A 21,677-nucleotide genomic window follows, 5' to 3' on the forward strand; every position below is an offset into this window, starting at 1 on the left:
AGGTGCTTAGGTACACAAAAATATTAGAGATACCTGAAAATGTACCTACCATTATTACAAATAATCTCAAGATTACTGTAATAGAAGGATTGTAATCACAACATATTCATCCTCAAATATAGAATATTTATAGATTTCATGGTATTGTTTTCACCACCCTATCAGTAAACATTAGCATATTACTCTTCTATTATATGTATCCGTCTTTTACAGTCTATTTTTTTTTATTTTAAACCCGTCTTTTGTATTTTTGGCTATATTGGGAAGTAATTAAATAAAACCAATATTTCACATTTACATAACTAGCATTTTTACAAACACTGACTCTCACAACAGAACTATGAGGTAGGAAGTAGTATTTTCCCCATTAATAGATGGAGAAACTGATGCAGAGATAGGAAAGGGCTTATTCAAGGCTAGAGAGAAGAGCCAAAATAATGATTTCCCAGCTTCCCACTCCTTTACTCAATCTCAGAAACAAAACCTCCCTAAATGAATGAAACTATTTATTAGCCCCAGACCCCTCTCTGAGTACAAAGTAATTAATGAAACACAATGTTATCTCACATGGGCTCACCTCTGCTCTGCCTTCTTCCCTGTTCCTGCTCTCTTCTTTGCCCTTGCTCTGCTCCTGCCTTGCCTCAGCAATGAGGCCCGGTGGACTAGTGAAGTTGGAGGTCCAGATCTCCAGCAGCAGAGGGGGAAACTGTTATGCAGTCCCAGCTTGCTCTGCTCTTCCAGCTGCATTGCTTCACTTCCCACATCACTGCCAGTGTGTGTGGGGTGAAGGGGGACAGACTCCAGCAGCAGGAACCAGGATCCCTGTCGATTTCCCCCAGATGCCCAAGGACTCTGGCCCTGCCAGCTACCAGCTAGCCTGTGTCCCTCTCATCTGTGGCATTTGGGAGCATGTGCCCTTCTCATTAAGTCATCTCATTAAGTCTCCTCACACCCAGCAAGCACTGGTTAGAAAGATGCTCCCTATTTGTCAAAGTGATGAATTATGAAAATTTGTTGATTAGAATGCAAGAGCCTTTCGAAATTATCTCCTTACCTTGTTAGGCCATGGTACCAAAGTACTTTTAGATTAGTTTGTTCATGAAAGTGCTCAATGTTCATTTATATTTTGATCCCCTGAATACAGAAATTATATAAATTCTATTAGAAAGTCAGCAGGTAAGTAGGAACAGCTTGTGTTCAGGAAGGATCACATCCCCGTTTCACATAAGTCAATATAAGTTTTGCTACCAACTTCAGTCGGAAGTTGATCCCCCTCATGCATAGAATGTAGTGAAGTGCAACTGCTTAGGCACAATTCAGTCAAAATGCATTTTTTTCCCCAAGTGCCGTAGAGGTAATACAAAGTCATATATGCTACTCCCTATCTGGGAGGTCTAGAGAACCTTGCAGTGATAAATACTGGGCTCCAAAGTATTTGAGAAGAATGGAATATGGCAGCTAGGTCTCCCATATTTCAACCCAGGTACACAAAAATGGAAAAAAGATTGCCCTTTCATCTGAGGGTGAACTCAGCATTCCAACTCCATGTAGCTGCATCAAGAATCAAGAGGGCTCAGTCCATCTACAACTGGGTGCAAATGTTGTAGTGGATGTAGAAGGCCAGGGTAGGACACAATCTAATACAAATAACTAATAGGTTGCTTCATCCATATTGTCGTCACTGCCAGCACCAAAATCATCACCATCTTCAAAATATGAAGCAATGTAGTCGTTTTCCTAAATGAAAATAACATGGATCAAAATACTTTACCACTGATGTAGATAAGACAATTATTAAAATGTGCAGTTATTAAATAAGGCAAATTGCTTCATAACGTTAATCAGGAGAATACAGTACTATTCGGAAAGAAGAACGTGCTGGGATATACCCTCCTTTCTTAGTTTGATGAGAGACTACATTTTGGGACATTTCAACTTTGATTGTTTATACACGGACAGATGTATGGTGCCTCTATCACTTTCTTCCTGGAGGAGCTACAGTTATGGAAGGTAACAAACCATTTGGTGTTCACACTCCAGTGCAGCCCGAAATACAATCTGGATCTTCTTTCATGGTTTTTTTTTTTTTTTTTTAAATCTTCTGTTTTCAAATGCCAACAACCACCATGACTTTGGGAAACAGGGACAAGTAATTTGAAGCATGTTATGAAAAACTGTCTTTGATTTTTTTGATGGTGTATTTCATATTCTTTTTGGAAATATGCTTAGAAATATGAATATGCATAATCAGAATATTTCTTATGCAAAATATTTCATGTAACATATCACTAGAAATATTATAATTTGATGAATGTGTATATTCAATTTGTCTGCATGTATCACTCTTGTATTTGAAGTTAGATATATGAAGTCTAAATCTGTTTACTAATCTAGATGTGCTAAGTGAGGGCTATTAGCAATACGCAAAGAACTTAATGGCCCGGTACTTGGGATAATTATTTGTGAAGAGTCTTGCTTTTCCTCTAAGTGTGAGCAATGGGTGATCATACAAGACATATAGGCTACATCTACACTGCAGTGTTTTTGCACAGGAAGTCTTTTGCAGAAGAGTTCTTGACCAAAAACTTATTGCGCATAAAGCACATCCACACCTCAAAGTGCATCGCTTTTGCACAAGAGAGCGTCCACACTGCATGGACGCTCTTGCGCAAGAACGCTCTGATGGCCATTCACAGAATGGCCATCAGAGAACCTGTGCTTTTTTGAATAGGCTCTTTTTGTACAAGACACCCCTGTGGAGCATCCACACATACCTTTTTGCGCAAGAGCTGTAGCGCAAAAAGGAGTTATGCCTCATAGAAGGAGGTATTCCTACACCGCAAAAAGCCCACTGTTCTGTCGATTGACTGTAGATTTTCTTGCACAAAAACGTGCTTGAGGTGTGGACGCTCTGCGGGTTTTTGTGCAAAAAACGCCGTTTTTACACAAAAACCTTGTAGTGTAAACGTAGCCATGGCCGGGTCACCAGATGTTGGAGCCCATTTTGGATAATGTACTTGTTTATGGGAAGTGTGAAAAAGTTTAAACTGAACATAAAGGATTGCTGCCTTAGGCAAAAGCTACATATAGGCAGGGAACCAGACAACAGAGGGGGCAGCCAGACTCAAGGACACCCCTGTTTTACCATATAAGAAGTCAGTTACAACCACCTGGATCTGAAGGATCAGGCCCAAGTTGGAAGGCAACACAGCTTGTGATAAAAGATCATTAGAACTGCTGTTAGGGTAAGAAATTTTATGTATCAAGTGTTTTTTGTTTGGTTGTTTTTAAACTGCAGGATGCACCTCTGAAATCAGTCACTCTCTGGTTTGGCAATATCCATGGTCTGGCAGGAGACTCTGGTCCAGGAGCTTAATGGCAGGAGGGACAACAGCCCATGGAGGAGCCCCACAGCAGTGCTGGTGCTCGGGCTGTAGAACCCCAGCGGCCTACAGCAGCATGGAGCTGGGAGACGGGAGAGCCTCAGCCACCTGTGGCAGCTCAGGGCTGGGGGCCATAGAAAGCCAGCAGCATGCAGCAGCACCCAGCCAGGGAAACCTGGTCACCTGCAGCAGCACAGAACTGGGAATGGGAGAAGCCCGGCAGAACGCAGCAGTGTGGGGCCAGGGAATCTTAGTCGCCCACTCAGTATGGGGCCAAAGAAGCCCAGCCTCCCACAACAGCAAGGAGCTGGGGGTTAAAGAACTTTAGCTGCCCGCAGCAGCGCAGAGCTGGAGAAACACGGTCATCTGCAACAGCTCAAGGCTAGTGCTAGGACTGGAGAACACCAGCTGCCTATGGTAGCTCGAAGTCAGGGGGCAGTGGCAGCATGACCTACAGCCTGGCTAGGAAGGGAGTAGAGGGGGCCAGAGGCAGGAGGCCATCTGGCTCTTGGCCGGTGGCAGGAGACTCATCCCCCGGTCCAGGGGTTGGGGAGTGTCCAACCTATATTAGGCTTCACTGCAGGCACACTTCATTTCAGTCATCATTTTTGTCTCCATTTTTACCTCTGACAAATAGGGTCTGGCTCTGGGCAGGTGGCAGGGGACACGTCCCCTGGTCCAGCATATTCTCTCATTCGGGACCAGTCAGGTCCTGACGGTACAGCTAGAAAAGGAACGAGTACCTCTTCATGTTCCTCTTCATCATATTCTTGTTCATTTGCTTCTTCTTCTTCTCCTTCTTCTTCACCCCCCTCTTTGTCTTTTTCTTTCTCTTTTTCCTCATCAGATTTTTCTTCGTCACCTTTCTTTTCCAACTCCTGTCACAAGTTAGACTCTTTAACATGTTCTACCAACAACATACCCAGCACACTATCAATATATAAAATGCAGAGTTCGGTTTTGTTGTATTGCAACTAAGCAAACAATGGTATAGACATAGCAGGCAATTATGTTACTTACCAAAATGCCAAGAGTTTCATAGGACTTATTAGATCAAATGCTCACCATTATGTTTTAGCACATCTTGTGCAGTACTCCAGTGCTGAATTCTCTTTCCCATTATCTTAGGGCAAAACGGTAATTATATGTGCAAGCAAACACTGTGCATTATAAGACAAAGAACACTACATAACACCTGCTCCAAAGTGCTTCTGTACTAAGTCAGACAAGGAAAAAGATACACAGGGCAACTCTGCCTCTCAGCCTCTTAACATCAGGGCTGGAGCACACCCCTCCACTCCCTGGACCGGCTGAGGTCAGCCTAGAGCAGCCTCCACTTCAGAGAGGGATTGCTACAGCACAGCTGCTCGTGACCTCCACTGTCACCACAGCTCCTGATTCCCTGCACTGTGGGGCCTGGCAAGGCTGCTCCTGGGTACCAGTTAACTATTACCCGGCAAGCATCACCGGTTAAGGGTGATGTTTATTGGGTAACCGTTTGACCAGTTGCTCATTCACGTCCCTACGTACAACACATAGTTACATACTTTCATGATTATGGTTAAAATTTCCTTCCAATTTGTCCAGCCATTGTTCCAAATGTCCCCCACCACACTTCCTTTCTTCTCAACTCTCCTTATTGGTTTAATTTGCTGCATTGGTAGATTGGGTGAGCACTGACAGACCTCTCTCTCCTGGTGGTGGTAGCTCTTCAACAGTGTTCCCTGTAAGCTGAATGCTTGAGCGGACACCCACGAGAGAATCAAATGCTGCCCAGCTGATTAGCAGAGTGTCTACAGCCGGCAGCATGTGTTTCTATTGCTGGTACACATCCATACATACTTCAGTGCAAACAACAAAATGTATTCTTCCATGATGGAAAAAATTAAAAGGGACATTAGTCCTGAACCAAGTTCTCACTGCTCTCTTCACAGCACCCCAATGCTCCCTATTGCCACATTCCCCCCCGTAAAAATGAGCAGTCAGACATCTTGCTCAAAAGGCCAAAAAGCAGCAGTTTATAGAGGGAAATCACCAGAGTTTGGTAAATGAGAGACAGTCCTCATCCAATCTCTTCAAACACCATACAGTTGTGTGTCAGCAAGGCAATACAAGGCTAGAGAAATAAATGACTTAAGTGTCAGATGTCCCACCCTATGCAGGATGATTGAGATATAACAGCTATTGAATTATTTTTCTGCAGCTTGCATTACGCAACAGAAGCTATACAGAGAAGCTGCATCTTTACATCAAGTAGGTCTTACCTCAATTTTTTTCAACAAATCCACATTACTTTTAGGTGTGGCAACTTTTGCCTTTTTCGTTTTGCCACCTGCTGAAGTAAAATAATAAGTTATCTAATGTACTTTCTGAATTCCTACATAGATAATACTCTTTATTCACTACTAGAGGTTACAGCACTATTAACATCTGTGCTATATCCTTGCTTTACACTTGCAAATCCTTTATCCTCCACTGAATTGCAACAGTCCAATTTATGTAAATGATGCATTTTTTTCTAATTAAGGCAGATCTGAAACTCAACTTTGAATAGACTTTTGTCCAAATTGTGATACTGAGCTTCAGTCAAATAATTTTCAAACATATTCAAAGCTGGTTAAGAAAGTACAGAAGAAAATATTTCATTGCCATGTTCCATCATCTTAAAGATATTAGAAACCTATCATTTATTCTTATTCAGAATATGTAGCTTTAAGATCATAGCAGGTATTTGTAGCAGTTCAGTAGTCCTCATCTTCAAATATCCTGCCATCTTAACAGCTGTTGATCTAGCTGAGAAAAGACACAGTGGCTTCTGCTGACACCAGGTTGCATATTATATGGATATAACTGAAGTAGAGTTGTCTCTTTAAGAAGAAATAGGATATTGGCTAAGCAGTCCTGACACATAAATCCTTGGTAAAAGGCTGTAGAGAAGGCCTGACCTTTTACTTTATTTCATTCTTTGTTAATAAAGCCAAACTCCACAAAAGAATGAGCTTTTATTTCTACGTAGGTATGCAGACTTTGTTTTAAACCCAGCTATGTAATAGAATCATATAATACTAGAAATGGAAGAGATCACAAGATGTTATTAAGTCCAGTTGCCTGCACTCATGCCGGGACCACGTAGCATCAAGATCAGCCCTGACAGGTTTTTGTCTAACCTGCTCTTTAAAAACTCCAGTGTTGCAAACTACATCATTGTAAAAGCATTTCTTTTTGTAGAATAACAACTCTTAAGAGAGTTCCATTTTTTGGGATGGCAAAATAGAAATTAAGCAGTTCAGGCCCTAATTTTCAGAAATGCAAACTTTCCAAAAACAGTAAGATGTCTATGGATCGAGAAGCCAGGAACATAACTCGATCTTTGGATCCCAAATCCTCTGCTTTACTCCATTACACAAGGATTTCTCAAATGGGGCTGTAGCATTAATTCCTCTTCATGTGATAACCTACAATAGCCAAACTGTAAAATTATAGAGATGGCAGTCATAGTGCCGTAGTAGAGAAGGAGCTGGAATTTGCACTTGTACTAGGGATTAAATTCTTTTGTTTTATACAAGACAACAGCATAACTTCCCATTACAACATAAAAATTACAAGACTTACTCTTCAGTTATTGAACGATAAAAATAGGAAAATAATAAAGTGTTGAAGGGTGTGTGGTTTTCAAGTACACTGGAATAAAACCTGATTTTTTTTATATAGACTAGCTTTTGAGAAAAAGATTAAAGACTGACAGAAAGATATAGATTCTGTTATGTAGGAAGCATTTGCTGGTGACAATGCTTCTGTTCACTGGAATGCTTTGTATAGACAGTAGGGATGTGAATGTTTAACCGGTTAACCAGTGGAGGATGGAGCAGCTACTTGGCTGCTGCGGTCAGGAAGCTGCTGCAGCTCCATGGCGTGCATTCCCCATAGACAAGGGCCACTTAACTCATCTGGAGCAGCGCCGCTTGCTGCAGGAGGGGTCACAGGCAGGGACTTCTCTGGCCAGGATGGAGTGGCCCCTCAGCTCCTCCTTTTCAATCCATTAACCAGTTACACAAGGTGTTTAACTGGTTAACCAATTAAATGGGATTTTACATCCCCACAAGACCAGCAACAAGGAAATATTATTTTTAGCTTAACTCTAACAATCCAACATAGTACATCTTTGATGCAAGCAGAGCTGCTATATAATAATTTATGAACTGTGTATTGACCTGATTATGCTTGTTTCTGAATATACTGTTTTAGATTTTAGTTTTATAGAGCACAATTAGAAAGAAACAGAAAGGAAACAAAATGGCTTAATATAAACCACTTTTCCAAAAAACTCTTGAAGGTTGTGAAAAAAATAATACCACTAAAGGAAAGGCTGGGGAACGAGAAGATCAAAGGACTATAGCAGTTTAAAAAGAAATTCTCCGGGTAAGTGTTGGAGGCAGTTACTATATACACCAGCCACAACTTCCAGAAGGACAGATGTCAAATTCAGTTGTACCTCCTGGGTAAGCATAGTTGAAACACAGCATATATAGCAAAGGGCATAATCTAAAGTGGCAGAACTGCAGAAGTCCATTCATGGGAGGTAAAGGCATGAAGCCTAAAACATGATGGGTGCACAGAGACAAGAGAGAAAACAAGAGTTGCAACTAGCCCTTTAACTATGGCTATATTATTATCCAGAAGTAAAAGTCTCTCCCAGAACTATGTGCAGTTAGTATGAACAAAACAAGTTGGTTTGGATGTAGGGATGTGGATGTTTAACCAGTGGGGGCTGGAGCAGCTCCCTGCCTGCCACAAGTAGGGGACTGCTCCAGCTCCACAGGGAGCCTGCCGTGTACAGGGTCTGCTCCAGTTATCTGGAACAGCCCTGTCCATGGCAAGCCAGGGTGCCCCGCAGGAGGGAGCTTCTTCCGTATCCGGAACAGTCTCTGGCCACAGCGGGCTCCCTGTAGGCAGGGGCTGTTCCTGCCTGCAGTTAGGCGCCACTCCTGCCCAGCGGAGGGCGGGGATGGGTGGCCTTCAGCCCACTCCCCTTTTAATCTGTTAACTGATTAAACAACATGTTTAACCAGTTCACCAATTAAATGAGATTTTGCATCCTTAGTAGGATTCCAAAATCAAAAAATTGATTTGAACCAAGAGAGGAAAAAAAAAACCCCAATCCAAAACTACTACCTTCCACCAAAAAACACACACATTTGACTTGATTATTTAGATTACAATTATCAGAATATGCCAAGATGATGTAATGTACTTATGCATTAGTGACCACTACAAACCTCTGAGCTGTGTCTAGACTGGCCAGTTTTTCCGGAAAATCAGCCACTTTTCCAGAAAAACTTGCCAGTTGTCTACACTGGCCGCTTGAATTTCCACAGAAGCACTGACAATCTCATGTAAGATTGTCAGTGTTCTTGTGGAAATACTATGCTGCTCCCGTTCGGGCGAAAGTCCTTTTGCGCAAAACTTTTGCGCAAAAGGACCAGTGTAGACAGCTCAGATTTGTTTTCCGCAAAAAAGCCCCGATTGCGAAAATGGCAATCAGGGCTTTTTTGCGGAAAAGCGCGTCTAGATTGGCACGGACGCTTTTCCGCAAAAAGTGCTTTTGCGGAAAAGTGTCCGTGCCAATCTCGACACTCTGTTCCGAAAATGCTTTTAACGGAAATCTTTTCCGTTAAAAGCATTTCTGGAAAATCATGGCAGTCTAGACGTAGCCCTGCAGTATATGTTTTCTGAAAAGATTCTATACTAACATTGGTACTGTTTCCAAAAAAATGTTAAAGGGACCTGTATCTTTCTTATGCTCTCAGAAGTTAAACTATTCTACTGACTTTTGAAACTAAAGAGAGAAAATGGTCAGTTTTGATGTGAAATTAATGGCAAAAATGATTCTAAATAGGCAGTGACTCTGAGCCTAATGTTTATGGTCATCATATGAAGTCCCTTAGGCAAAGGAACAAAGCTGCAGCTGATTTTCTTAAGGATGTGAGAGAGCTAATTACCGGCTCAGTTTGTATAAATGCAACACTAATTACACTTGGAACATCAGCTCTAAACTGGTTTCTTCTTTGGTGATTCTGACAATAAGATTTTAATTTCCAGTAGAATGCTTGCACTCTACCTTCAGTACCAGGCTTCTGCAAGAGGCTCTTAAAAGGAACAAAGCTTCCAGCTGTGCCAGTCTCCATGACTACCTCACATTCACTTTTATGTGTTCTATTTTATCCTTGAACTGAAAGATGACACATTAAAGACTTGGACAAAGGGGTAATGAAAGTAAATAATTATACACAGCAGACATGTAGGTACCAGTCAAAGGGTTGCTTCACATCAACAAAACAATAGTTCTCTAGAGAAAATCAGAATAAAAGTCATGCATATCAGGGAACACTGAAAAATATAATTTACACTACAAAATGTCATAAAATAAACTCTTTTCTCTTTAAGATCAATCAATACCAGCTCTAACTACTGTTGAAGGATCTGGTTTACAATTCTGCCAGAGAGAACTGAAAATCAACAGAAAAGGAAAAATGGGGAAAAAAACCCAGAAGTTACATTCAATCACATACAAAAACTTAAATAAAGAGAAGAACCAACCAAATCACAAGCAGGAAAACAAATAATGGAGTGTGGGTAAACAATGGTTAAAGATGTTTGCAAACTTCTGAAAGCAATAGCAAAAGAATACCAATATTTTTTAACTCACTCAGTGCTACCCCATCAGTGTTCAAAGACACATTAGTACAAAAAGCAGAAACATCAACTCTATTAAAGTTCAATTATTTTCTTAAAACATCAAAATTTGACTTTGCTTGTTTTGAAACCATCCTATAAATAAAATAATAAATACACCAGTCAAACGATATTTAAAACAAATGACCAAAAAAGCTAATAAAAATGTTTTAAAAATTATTTTCAGTTTTATCTTCAACCAGCTCAAACAACTGTCTCTTTACACCTAACTGCTAGGTACTGAATAGTTCCTTAAAACTACAGCAGGTACCTTTTTTGGTCTTTATTCTTGGCTTCATCTCTCTTGGGAGCCTTCTCCAATCTGCATAAGAAAATCATTTTAATACACAGGAATTATTATTTATTTGTATTATATTAGTTCCCAAAGGAGCTTGGTGCAGAATTAATGTAGGCTCTAATGCTGCAAACACAAGCTCAAAATTTTGGTATGCAACTAGTCCCACTAAAATCAACACATATACTTGAAATTATGTCATAGTGATTTACAGAATCAGGACCATATAACAAAAGAGAGTTTCTGCCCTGAAAAAGCAACTGAAGTTCAGACATAAGTGGCTCAAGTAACCTTTAATTTTTTACACATTAATAGTTAGCAGTAATGAAGCTATGAAGATAAAGCTGACATGCCCTTTCCATTCTAAACCTCAAATCTTCAGGTCACCAATACCAAAATTTCATTGACTAAATTTCTTATGTTAATCCGCAGCACAAGATTGAATTTGGGGAGGGGGGGGGGGGGAATGAGATGTAAACCTGAGACACTGAGTTGCAAATAAAAGGAAAAAGCCACATTTATTTTTCCAGGCAGCTCAAAACACAGGTTTGTCAAGTTTGCAGAGGTAAAGCATTTATCTAGGCCTCCACAAGAAATGCAACATTTAGTAAGGTTGCAAATGCCATTTGACTGGCATTGTTTTAAAATGGAGAAACCTGGCATTTAAGAAAACGTATAGATTATACAAGATCTATCCAGATTTTCACTATTGCAATTTACATTATTACCTGGGGTCCATTCCATGGATTCTTTTCTCATTTGCAAATACTTTTTACTATATTTTTCAACTCCTAGAGAACAAGAAAAACCTACAGTTATTGATCTATTTCTTTTTGCATGCTATAAAACAAGGCATTCCAAACTCTTGTATATGCTTCTCTTGACTAGATATGCACACACCTTCCTTTTATGCAGACACTTCTTGCATTGTGTTACTGCTGAACATGATTAACTTCATTATCATGAACACTTCCCCTGAAATCAATGGGACTACAGGTTGAAGCTCTAAAATCTGGGACTCTCTGGTCCAGCAACATCCAAGGTCTGGCAGGATTCAGAAGCACAACCAGGGCTGGGCTGGTAGTGGGGAGCCCAGCCCCAGCGGGGCCAATGCAGAACAGACAGCTGGCTGCAAGGAGCACAGCCCCAACCAGGGCTAGAGCTAGCAGGGCTGGTGGCTAGGAGCACAACCCCAGAGGCGCTGGCGCAGTGAGAAGCACAGCCTCAGTAGGGGCTGGCATGATGCAAGAATGCAGTCCCAGCTGGGGCTGGCAGCAGGGAGCTCAGCCCCGGTTGGGGCTGAAGTCAGCTCAACGCACAGCCCTGGCCCTTGCTGAGAGGAAGGGAGGCACAGCCCCTGCTGGGGCTGGAGACAGTGGAGTCGGCCCCTATCTGGGGCTGGTATGGTGGGGGACTGGAAGCAGCAGCAGGCAGCGCAGCCTCACCTGGAAGCAGAGCCTACAACCAGGTAGGGAGCCTTGACCCTCTCTTGTCGGGCGAACTCCATTGTTTGGGATCACTCAGGTCCCGAGGGTACCAGACAAGGGAGATCTGACCTGTACTAACGCGCATAAGGGCTTGTCTACATTTAAATTGCTACAGCAGCATAACTGTGCCACAGTAGCATGTCAGTGAAGATTCTATGTATGCTAATGGGAAGGTTCTTCCCAAGCAACATAAATGTAACTGGAAAAAATGCACTACTACTGAATTAAGAATGTCTATATACAGAGTTATAAGATATAGTTAGATCACTTCAAATCCACACCTTAGATTATAATGAAAAACCTTCCCATATTGGTAAGCCACCCCTCAGTAAAGAAATAAAACAAAACCAAATCTAGGATTAGAACTCTGGCACTCTTGATTGTTAGTCCCTCTTTATTACTAAAGCCATAATGCCTCTAAACAGAAAATAAATTACATTCTTTCAATAAAAAAATATTAATTTATACTGTAGTGTTCAATAATCCCCAAAAGGGATCAGGGGCCTGTATGATAGGCTCTGTACCAACAAACCACCTCAGAATCTAAGATTTACATGACACACAAAATACATTGACAAATTAAGATGTGGGAGATGGAGAACTGCGCATGCACAATGCGGCTCTTGAGCATGTGCAGTGCTGGGCTGGAGAGCAGCTTTCACCGCGGTTCATCAAGCCCTGTCAATAGTACATTCAACTCTAAATCAATTATACATATGAACCCCATTATTTGGGTTTCTAGTCTTTTACCAGGGCAAGTGCAAGAACAAGAAACAACAGATACAGTGGAACAAAAGCTCAGGTTAAAAATGATGGGACCACAAGGGGTACATAAAGTAAATGGTGTTGGGGTTTTGTTCAAACTGTCAATGGCAGGGGAGGAAAAACTGGTGGCTTTGATTTCAAAATTTAAATCCATAATGGAAGAACATCATTGTAACTGCTAGCATATGTGGTAAAATCTGTGTGCACCATTGACTTATCTCAACCAACCATAGCTACTTAGCAAACTGAAACCCAACTGCTGGAATGCCAGTCATAGACTTTCAGCAGATAACTATAGAACAAGTCCTATCAGTGATGGAACTCCAAGCTAAAGGGAACAAAGAGCATTTACAGAACTGTAATTCACAACTCTTTGAACATAGGTTTCCTTCATTATTCTCATCACCTACAGTATTATAGTTTAGAATGCAAATAGACTGCAGTGCCTCCTCAATTTACTGTCCCACGAGTAAACAAAGGGGAAAAAAAGATGTAGGCAAAGTCTACACTGACAAAACTTTAGCTGTTCAGAGGCGTTCAAAAAACAAACCCACCCACCCACCCTGAAAGACTAAAGTTTTACCGCAAGTGCCAGTGTGAATATTGCATTTTCAGAAGGAGAGCTCCCGGGCTGAGAAAGTGAATGCTGCTTATTGGAGGTAGAAGTATTTTGTCAAGAAAAGAGCTGTGACAGCTGCTACACTACCCACCTTTTAGTGCCACGGCTGTATCAACATGCAGCTGCGTACAAAATGGTGTTGGGGTTTTGGACCCTGGGGCAGAGCAGCTGGGGTGCTGCCGATTGGTCCTGCAGCGCCGCTCTGGGCACTACTGGACCAACCCGGCAGCACCCGAGCTGCTCTGCCCCAGGTCCTGATTCAGCCGCGGGTCAGTTTCAGCAGCGGCTGATCAGGACGCCTGGGGCAGAGCAGATGGGGTGCTGCTGGGTTGGTCCAGTAGCACCGAGGAGCGGCGCTACTGGAGCAACCCAGCAGCACCCCAGCTGCTCTGCCCCAGGCGTCCCCAAGTCAGCTTCTGCTGAAACTGACCAGCGCTGACTACAGGAAGCCCGAGGCAGAGTTGCTCTGCCCCGGGCTTCCTGGAATCAGCTGCTGATCAGTTTCAGCAGCAGCTGACTTGGAGACGCCTGGGGTTCTTAAGTTGATTCTGTATGTAAATCAGAACTGGCGGTCAGTTTCTGCAGCAGCTGAATCTGGACGCCAGTTCCGACTTACATACAGATTCAACTTAAGAACAAACCTACAGTCCCTATCTTGTACGTAACCCGGGGACTGCCTATAGTGTAGACACTTACTACAGAGATGGAAGGAGGTTTTCCATTAATCCAGCTCTGTAGGAGGCAATGGATAGGAAAATGGGGTTTGGGTTGGTTTACCTACAATTATTCACATGCCTGAACAAGCTTGGTTGACCTAAGTTTTAGCTGTAGACCAGGCCTTCATAGTTTGTAAAGGCACTCTTCTCCCGGCTAATTAAAACGTTTCAGAAGTTATCATTAATGTTAATATTCACAGACTAAATTCAAGAAGAACGGGATGGACAATATTTTTCAGCTTGACTGACAGTAACAATAAGTAGCAGGCAAGCAAAGCAGGGCCAACTAAATCATTCTAGCCACAGCTTTGTCAATCCTGGCTTAAAAACCTCTAAAGATGGAAATTTTGCTATTTCCCTAGACAACTCACTCCAGTTGTGTTTAAGTGATATCTTCTCATTTTTAGTTGATGGATGTTACCCCAGTTCCCATACATCATTCATTCCCCGTCAGATCCCAAATAAACATGAATTAAAATTAAGCTCCTGTATCAAAATGGTCAATCACGTATTCCACAGCCTAAAATCTATATTAACATTACAAAAAAAAAATCACACTACAAAATCTTATATGCCAGTGATATTGTCAAAACACAATATCCTTTCCCACGTCTTTCTTTTGCCACCTTAGCTATTTTAAGCATTCCATTAGTACACTTGATCATTTTAATACAAAAAAAGAAAAGAAAAAAGAGAGGACATACTCCTTTCATCAGTTAACTACCTGTGATAATCAAAGTCAGGTGTGCTGATAGGAAGGAAAAACAGAAATATGATCATTTGTTACTGCAAGATTCTTACAACTTTGCCTGCAATATTTGTTTGTCAAATGCATAAACAACTCAAATTGAGAAGACAAGACTTCTCCCCAGCACACACCTAAACCTGTGCAGGGGAACCTGCCTGGGAATTCATTAATGCCCTGCCCGGGCACTCATTAATGGATTTAAAAGCAGCCACACATCAATATAAGTGACATCATCACAGGTCCTAACCACATAAGCCACAACATCAGGGGCTCATACAACAGCACATCCTCTAATCCTCTGTCACGTACATTGGCCAAACTGGACAGTCTCTACAACAAAGAATAAATGGTCACAAGTCAGATATCAGAAATGGTAACATGCAAAAACCTGTAGGGGAACATTTTAACCTGCCTGGGCACTCATTAATGAATTTAAAAGTAGCCAATGTTCTATAAAGGAATTTCACTAGCCAATTCCAGAGAGAGTGTGTGGAATCCACATTCATCTGCATATTTGACAATGTTTTTCGGGGATTGAACAATGACATTATCTAAATGTCGCATTATAAAGCCAGCCCTGCCTGCATTTAACACCTCATTTTTACATCAAAAGCTAGGTATAGGACACATCCAGCCCACTTAATTAGCCTCATCAGCACCCATCCTACACTTGACAGGTATCTATTTTTTCTCCTCTTCTTCTTCTGTTATAAATTCTCCAGCTCATCTGATGAAGTGGGTTTTGCCCGCGAAAGCTCATGATACTGTCTATGTATATTTGTTAGTCTCTAATAGGGATGTAAGCAAAAGCTTATCGAATAGCCGACATACAATAAAAGCCAGTTCTTCCCAGCTCCAGCTCTGTGGAAGGAGGCAGGGGTGCAGTGGCATTGGTCCACCTTGGAAATGTGTAAGAGCCCTGCTGAGGCTCTTGTACATTTCAAAGCAGAAGCACCCTATGGAGCCAGGGACCAGCCAGGGAATCAGCATCCCCTGCTGGCCCCAGGTTCCCTTCATTTCAACCTTGAAATGTACAAGAGTCCCTGCTGGGGCTCTTGTGCATTTCAAATGTGGAACACACATGGCACTTACACCCTTGAAATATATCAATAGCTGGGTGGGCTCTTGCTACATTTCAAAGCAGAAGAGCCCTTATCGACTAATCAAATAGTTGATGGAAATTCCATCGATTATTCAATTAGTTGATTAATCTAATTTTAACCCTAGTCTCTAAGGTGTCACAGGCCTACTAGTTTTTAAAGTTATACACTAAAGGCTACGTCTAGACTGGCCCCTAATTCCGGAAAAGTCATGCAAAGCAGGTAAGTCAGAATAGGGAAATCCGTGGGGGATTTAAATATCCCCCGCGGGATTTAAATAAACATGTCCGCCGCTTTTTTTCTGGCTTGGGGAAAAGCCGGAAAAAAGCGTCTATACTGGCGCGATCCTCCGGAATAAGGAGGAAATAAGAGATCCTCCGGAAAAGGGCTTTATTCCGGAGGATCGCGCCAGTCTAGACGCTTTTTTCCAGCTTTTCCCCAAGCCGGAAAAAAAGCAGCGGACATGTTTATTTAAATCCCGCGGGGGATATTTAAATCCCCCACGGATTTCCCTATTCTGACTTACCTGCTTTGCATGACTATTCCGTTTTATGGGGCCAGTGTAGACGTAGCCTAACATAGCTACACTCCGAGACTGGTGTTTATTTTTTAGTTACAGCAAATTTAGACATTACTTGTAACTCTCCTAGCTGCAGAAGTTTCTTAGTAAAATGTAACTTTCAAGTTGTCATTGTCCCTATTTAGTGTCAGTACTACAGCTTGAACATAAAGACTAATTATTACAGTTTTCATACACAAATACATTTTGCTGATTTACATTTATGCAGAACAAACCTTGTTTTTCATCTTTGCTTGGCATAAAATAAGGCGTATTTTTCATACTTCCTCTAAATTCTTGCTTCAAGGCCAACATATAATCTTCTTCTTCTCCCATTTTCAGAGGCACTGGCTTAAAACCTGTTGACTGTGTAAATTAAGGTACATAATTGCATTAATATCCATCACATACAGCAACACATAAAACTACAGAAAAAATGCCTCTACTTATGGAGGAGTTCAATTATGTATTATACTAGTTTGCAAATATGTTTCACTGCATTCTGACAATATGTTCAGAACTTTATAATGCATATTTTTCAATTAAATTGTAAAAAGGATTTCTTTCTTTTTAATATATCCATCATGAAAACCTCTATTAGGAAAGGAATAAAACAAGAAATATCTAAAACATTTTAACATAAAAACATAACATTCTAATTCAATTGACTTTAGGTCAGTGAAGGTGCACATCACCATTCACTCCACCCGCCCCCCCTTTCAAATGTCTCAGGCTAGCTGACTTGCTCTGAAGCCCTTACTGCTGCTAACTTCAGTGAGAGCAATTTCAACAACACCACTTCCCAAAATATGGTTCAATCTATGCTAAACATAATTAATCTGACCAATATTTTAATCATGTTAGTTATCTCCTGGACAGCAATACAATTTAACAGGTCTCAAAAAAAAAATCATCCCACTGTGGCCTTGTCTAAACTAGAGAACATGGGATCTGTAAAGCTCTCTCAGCGCAGCTCCAAGACAACACAGTGTAAACCCCTCAATTCTTATGAACGGTCTCTCTCTGCTGTTGAGATTTCTATCTCTGGGAACACACAGAGACGTGGATTAGCTACTTTCAAAACTGATTTATTAGATTTTTTCCATCCATTTAACGGTTCATTACCTAAATATGAACATGAAACACTTTGTTCAGACATGCAACTTGTTCTTAAAATTAAGCTTGTTCTCTTTACTTACAGGAAACAACGGAGGGGGCTTGAATGCTACTTCAGGTAGCGTTTCACCTTTGGAAAAGCCAATAGCCTCGATGTTGAAAGTAAATGCAGCACGTCCTCTTCCTTTTCCTGACCCAGCCATTTGGAATTACTGAAAATATTATTAGATTCTAGTTGCATCACAAAAAATAAAGCCAAAAGTAAGATGGAAAAAAGTCAAAGACTGAGAAAAGGTATTTTTACATTGCAAGTGTCATACCAATGATGATCTCCAGCTTGGAAAAAATGTGGGTCTGTCTAGAAATCAAATGGGACTCCAGACTCCATTTTTAGCTATTAATCAAACATGAAGGCGTTTTAAAACTGAGACTGTGGGAATTTAGTTCTTTGGGGCTGGGCGCTCAGTTCCAGGCACAATTTTAAAAGATGGGAACACGTGTCAGCCAGCTCCACCCCCGGCGTCGCTGCCGCAGCCCGCAGTGGGGTGGGGCGCCGCGCAGGCTCCTCCTGGGGGCGGTGGCTTCGCAGTGCTGGGCTCGCAGCGGCCCGGCATGTCGGCGCTGGAGTGGTACGCGCATAAGCCCCTGGGCGGCGGCATCTACTGGATCCAGGAGCGGTTCTACGAGTCCGGCAACCGAGCCAACATCTGGCTGGTGCGGGGTTCGCAGCGCGACGTAGTGATCGACACCGGCCTGGGGCTACGCAGCCTGCCCGACTACCTGCACTCGGCCGGGCTGCTGGGGCCGGGCGCCGGGCCCGGGGAGGCGGAGGAGGCAGCGGCGGGAGGGGGCAGGAGGCCGCTGCTGGCCGTGGCCACCCATGTGCACTTCGACCACGCGGGCGGGCTGCACCAGTTCGACGAGGTGGCGGTGCACAGCGCCGAGGCGGGCGCGCTGCTGCGCGGGGACAACTACGAGACCGTCACCTGGCTGTCGGACAGCGAGGTGGTGCGGCCGCCCAGCCCCGGCTGGAGCGCCCGGCAGTTCCGAGTGCAGCCCGTGCAGCCCACCCACGTCCTGCAGGAGGGTAAGGGGCGGGCGGTCAGCGCTGGGGTGGGGAGCGGGGTATGTCCATGGCGGGAGGGCAAAGCTGCACAGACACTCCATAGGGCACCTGCCCTATGGGGGGTGGGGAGGCATATAAGGCGGGTGAGTTGGGTATTTTCTGTTGGGCATGTGTATACGTGCCTGTGCTTACACTTAGGTCACTAGTTGCTACGTGTCTGTGTGTAAGTCAAGTGGGGCTGGGGTGAGTTGTGCGTCTCTGTCAGACAACAGTATGTAGGTGCATCACTGCGAGTTGGATCTGTACAGTACTTGAGGGGGGTACTGGGTGTGACAGTACATCGGGGTATGTCTGCCTTACCGTCTGTGGGAAGGAGTGCATATGCTGCGTTTGTGTCTAATCAGTGCGTGTCCATAGATGTGCATGTTTCAGATCTGCATCTTTAACTTTGGGTTGTGCAAAATGCTTCTAGACTGAACATCGGTTTATATACACTGCGTCATGTTTATATGTATCTAAATATATATATATCACTTTTATAGTGTTAGTATATTGTACTTGAATCTAAAACAATTTTTATGTAAAGGGGTATCCTCACTGGATCTGTTATGCTACATTCCACATTTGTGATCTATGTTTGTACCACATATAGTAATCAGTTAATTTATAATAAGTGATCAGGATGTATGTTTATAGTGCATGTACATCAGTGTATTTCAGGATTCAGCTAAAAGGCTTGAATTTTTTGTTGTTGTTGCTTTGGGTTTGTTGGCTTTCTATGCCTGTCCAAAGATCTTACTTAATACTACTAACACTATAAGTCTGAAAGAATTTTGATTTTGGTGGTAAGTATCAGGGGGGTAGCTGGGTTAGTCTGAATATGCAAAAGCAATGAGGAGTCCTGTAGCATCGTATAAATTAACAGATTTATTGGCCGCATAAGCTTTCTCCCATGAAAGCTTATGCTCCAATAAATCTGTTAATTTATGACTATAAGGTGCCACAGGACCCCTCGTCGCTTTTGGTGGTAGTTTACATTAGGGATGTAACAGTGTAGTTAATGAACTGATAAGCAAAAGTTTATTGGTTAATGCTATGGACTAATGGACTACAAATCTCCGCCCTCACACACATGCACACACTGGGCCAGTAAATTTTTTAGCAGGCTGGTCGGCAGCCTGGCTTAGTACCGGCTTGCGCCAAGTCCAAGATCTACCCCTGTTGCAGCTCTGCATTTTAAGTGTATTAGGAGCCAAGCGGGCATGCAGCCCAGCTCAGTTTCAGCTCCCGCTAGATCTGGGAGCTCAGACCTCACCCTGGGCAGAGGCTGCTGCCACCCTGCGTTACTGCCTGTGTCTCAGAGGTAGCAGTGCAGGGCGACAGGTAAGTTGGCCTGCAAGGGGAGCTGGCGTCTAAACTGGCTCCCCTCATGAACCAGCTACCACCTGACACCCCACGCTACTGCTTTTGATTCTGATTATCAGAGATTATCTGATACTGAGATTCACTAAAGGAAGATATTTATCAACTGTATAAGGCAAAAATTATTCTTCCACATCTGTTACAATTCGGACTTTCCTGCAAGATATCTGGGGATTAGAGGGAGAAAGTGATAATGCTTTGCTCTAGCAATCCAGATAAAAACACACACTAAGTGTTTTTCCTCTCCCATGGGAAGCAGGCAAATCAGGAGCTGATAGTACTGCCAGGAATGGCATCACCTCCCTGTCTTGCATCTTCTGTTACAGGAAGTCTTTTTACTGCAGATGAATGGACTATGGATATAAAGAAGTTTGGAGAAGATGTGGTGATGCATTCTTCCATCATGTACAGCAGGGATGGTCAATAGATAGCTCCGGAGACAAAATTGGATTGTCAGATGCTTTAGAACAGGCATGTCAAACTCGAAGCCTACTGAGGGCCGCACAAACGAAAACGGATAGCTCTCAGGGCCACCAAAGAAAATGTACTTCTATCAGAAAGTCATAACTGTTTATTATAGATTATGTTTTAGGTATATTTTATAATTTTTTTTCAGGTCTTGTTTTAATATAACACAATTTGTTGTGAAAAATTATTTGCCCATGTGAAATAACTTTTAATCTAATATATAAAGAAGAATGTTTGTATGTTTGTGCTCTAATAACTTGGACACTAAGAGCTACTGCAACCAAACTTTGCATAGGATAACCTTTCCTTCGGGAGAAGGTTTTAAGGTACTGTGGGAGGGTGTGACGGGGGCTCCACTTCCCCCCACACTAGCTCCGCCGGCGGCAATGCGCTCTCAGGCTGCTGCTGTTCTGGGCCTATGGCACTAGCACAGAGGCAGCATGCGGAGGACCGCCCTCATGGTGCAGGCGTGCCTCAGCTGGCGTGCAAACCGGCGGGCAAGTGGACCCAGGGACAGCAGGGATGTCGGCGTGGAAAAGGGCGCTGGTGGTTAAAACCAGTGCCGGGCCAGACATGGCGGGGGCGGAGAGAGAGAAGAGGGAGCAGGGTTGGCTCTTTTGCATGCTGCCATTTCCCCTTCCCTTCCCTGCCACCTCCCTAACTACCTGCCTGTGTCCCACCCGGAGAGCCCCCTGCTCCTTCCCACCCCTCACCCACCACTTCTTTAAATTTCATCTGTGCTCCACACAGATAGTGCCCCACTCCTCCTCTCCCTTCTCCCGCCACTTCCCTAACTGCCAGCCTGTGCCTCACATAGAGAGAGAATCTGATTTTCTTCCATCACATCTGTCCCAAGTACCACCCTATCTAATATGTAAAGGAGAATGTTTATGCGCTAATAACTTGGACACTATAAGAGCTACCGCAACCAAACTTTACATGGGATAACCTTTCATCCAGGAGAAGGTTTTAAGGTACTTTTGGACCCAATTGGGGTCCTGCCCTGCCCCCCACAGCACCTGTGGCCCTGGGCAGGAGCTGGGGCGCCCCTCCTACATGTAACCTCCCAGGACTTGCCCCCTCCTGCCCGCAAGGTTACATAACCGACCCTCTTTTTCCCCCCCTCCCACCCCTCTCCCGCCGGCATGCAGTGCCCCCACCCCCATGTGCACAATGGCTCGGGCACCTGCCCTGCCCCGCC

General features: G+C 43.1%; 2 protein-coding genes across 3 annotated transcripts in view; one reads left to right on the forward strand and one right to left on the reverse strand.

Moving 5' to 3' along the window:
* POLR3G (RNA polymerase III subunit G) lies at nucleotides 1-18,115 on the reverse strand. Of its 2 annotated transcripts, none has more exons than XM_025189308.3 (7): nucleotides 17,604-18,115; nucleotides 16,641-16,770; nucleotides 11,139-11,201; nucleotides 10,387-10,437; nucleotides 5,648-5,715; nucleotides 4,127-4,261; nucleotides 1-1,737 (listed from the first exon to the last, which is right to left on the reverse strand). In XM_025189308.3, exons 1-7 carry the CDS (start codon nucleotides 17,721-17,723, stop codon nucleotides 1,651-1,653), a joined length of 654 nt encoding a protein of 217 aa, XP_025045093.1. In that variant the 5' UTR covers nucleotides 17,724-18,115; the 3' UTR covers nucleotides 1-1,650. The 2 variants fall into 2 exon arrangements, with proteins under 2 accessions (XP_025045093.1, XP_089635448.1); XM_089779322.1 differs by having other exon boundaries at nucleotides 5,648-5,718.
* Nucleotides 18,106-21,677, forward strand: part of MBLAC2 (metallo-beta-lactamase domain containing 2) — a 13,459-nt gene continuing 9,887 nt past the window's right edge. The window contains exon 1 of the mRNA XM_075932163.2: nucleotides 18,106-18,607. Within this exon, the coding sequence (XP_075788278.1) occupies nucleotides 18,133-18,607 (475 nt within the window). The 5' untranslated portion in view covers nucleotides 18,106-18,132. The remainder of the gene's footprint in view (nucleotides 18,608-21,677) is intronic.

This window comes from Pelodiscus sinensis, chromosome 6 (assembly GCF_052426305.1).
Source record: "Pelodiscus sinensis isolate ZL-2025 chromosome 6, ASM5242630v1, whole genome shotgun sequence".
In the NCBI taxonomy this organism is placed as follows: Eukaryota; Metazoa; Chordata; order Testudines; family Trionychidae; genus Pelodiscus; species Pelodiscus sinensis.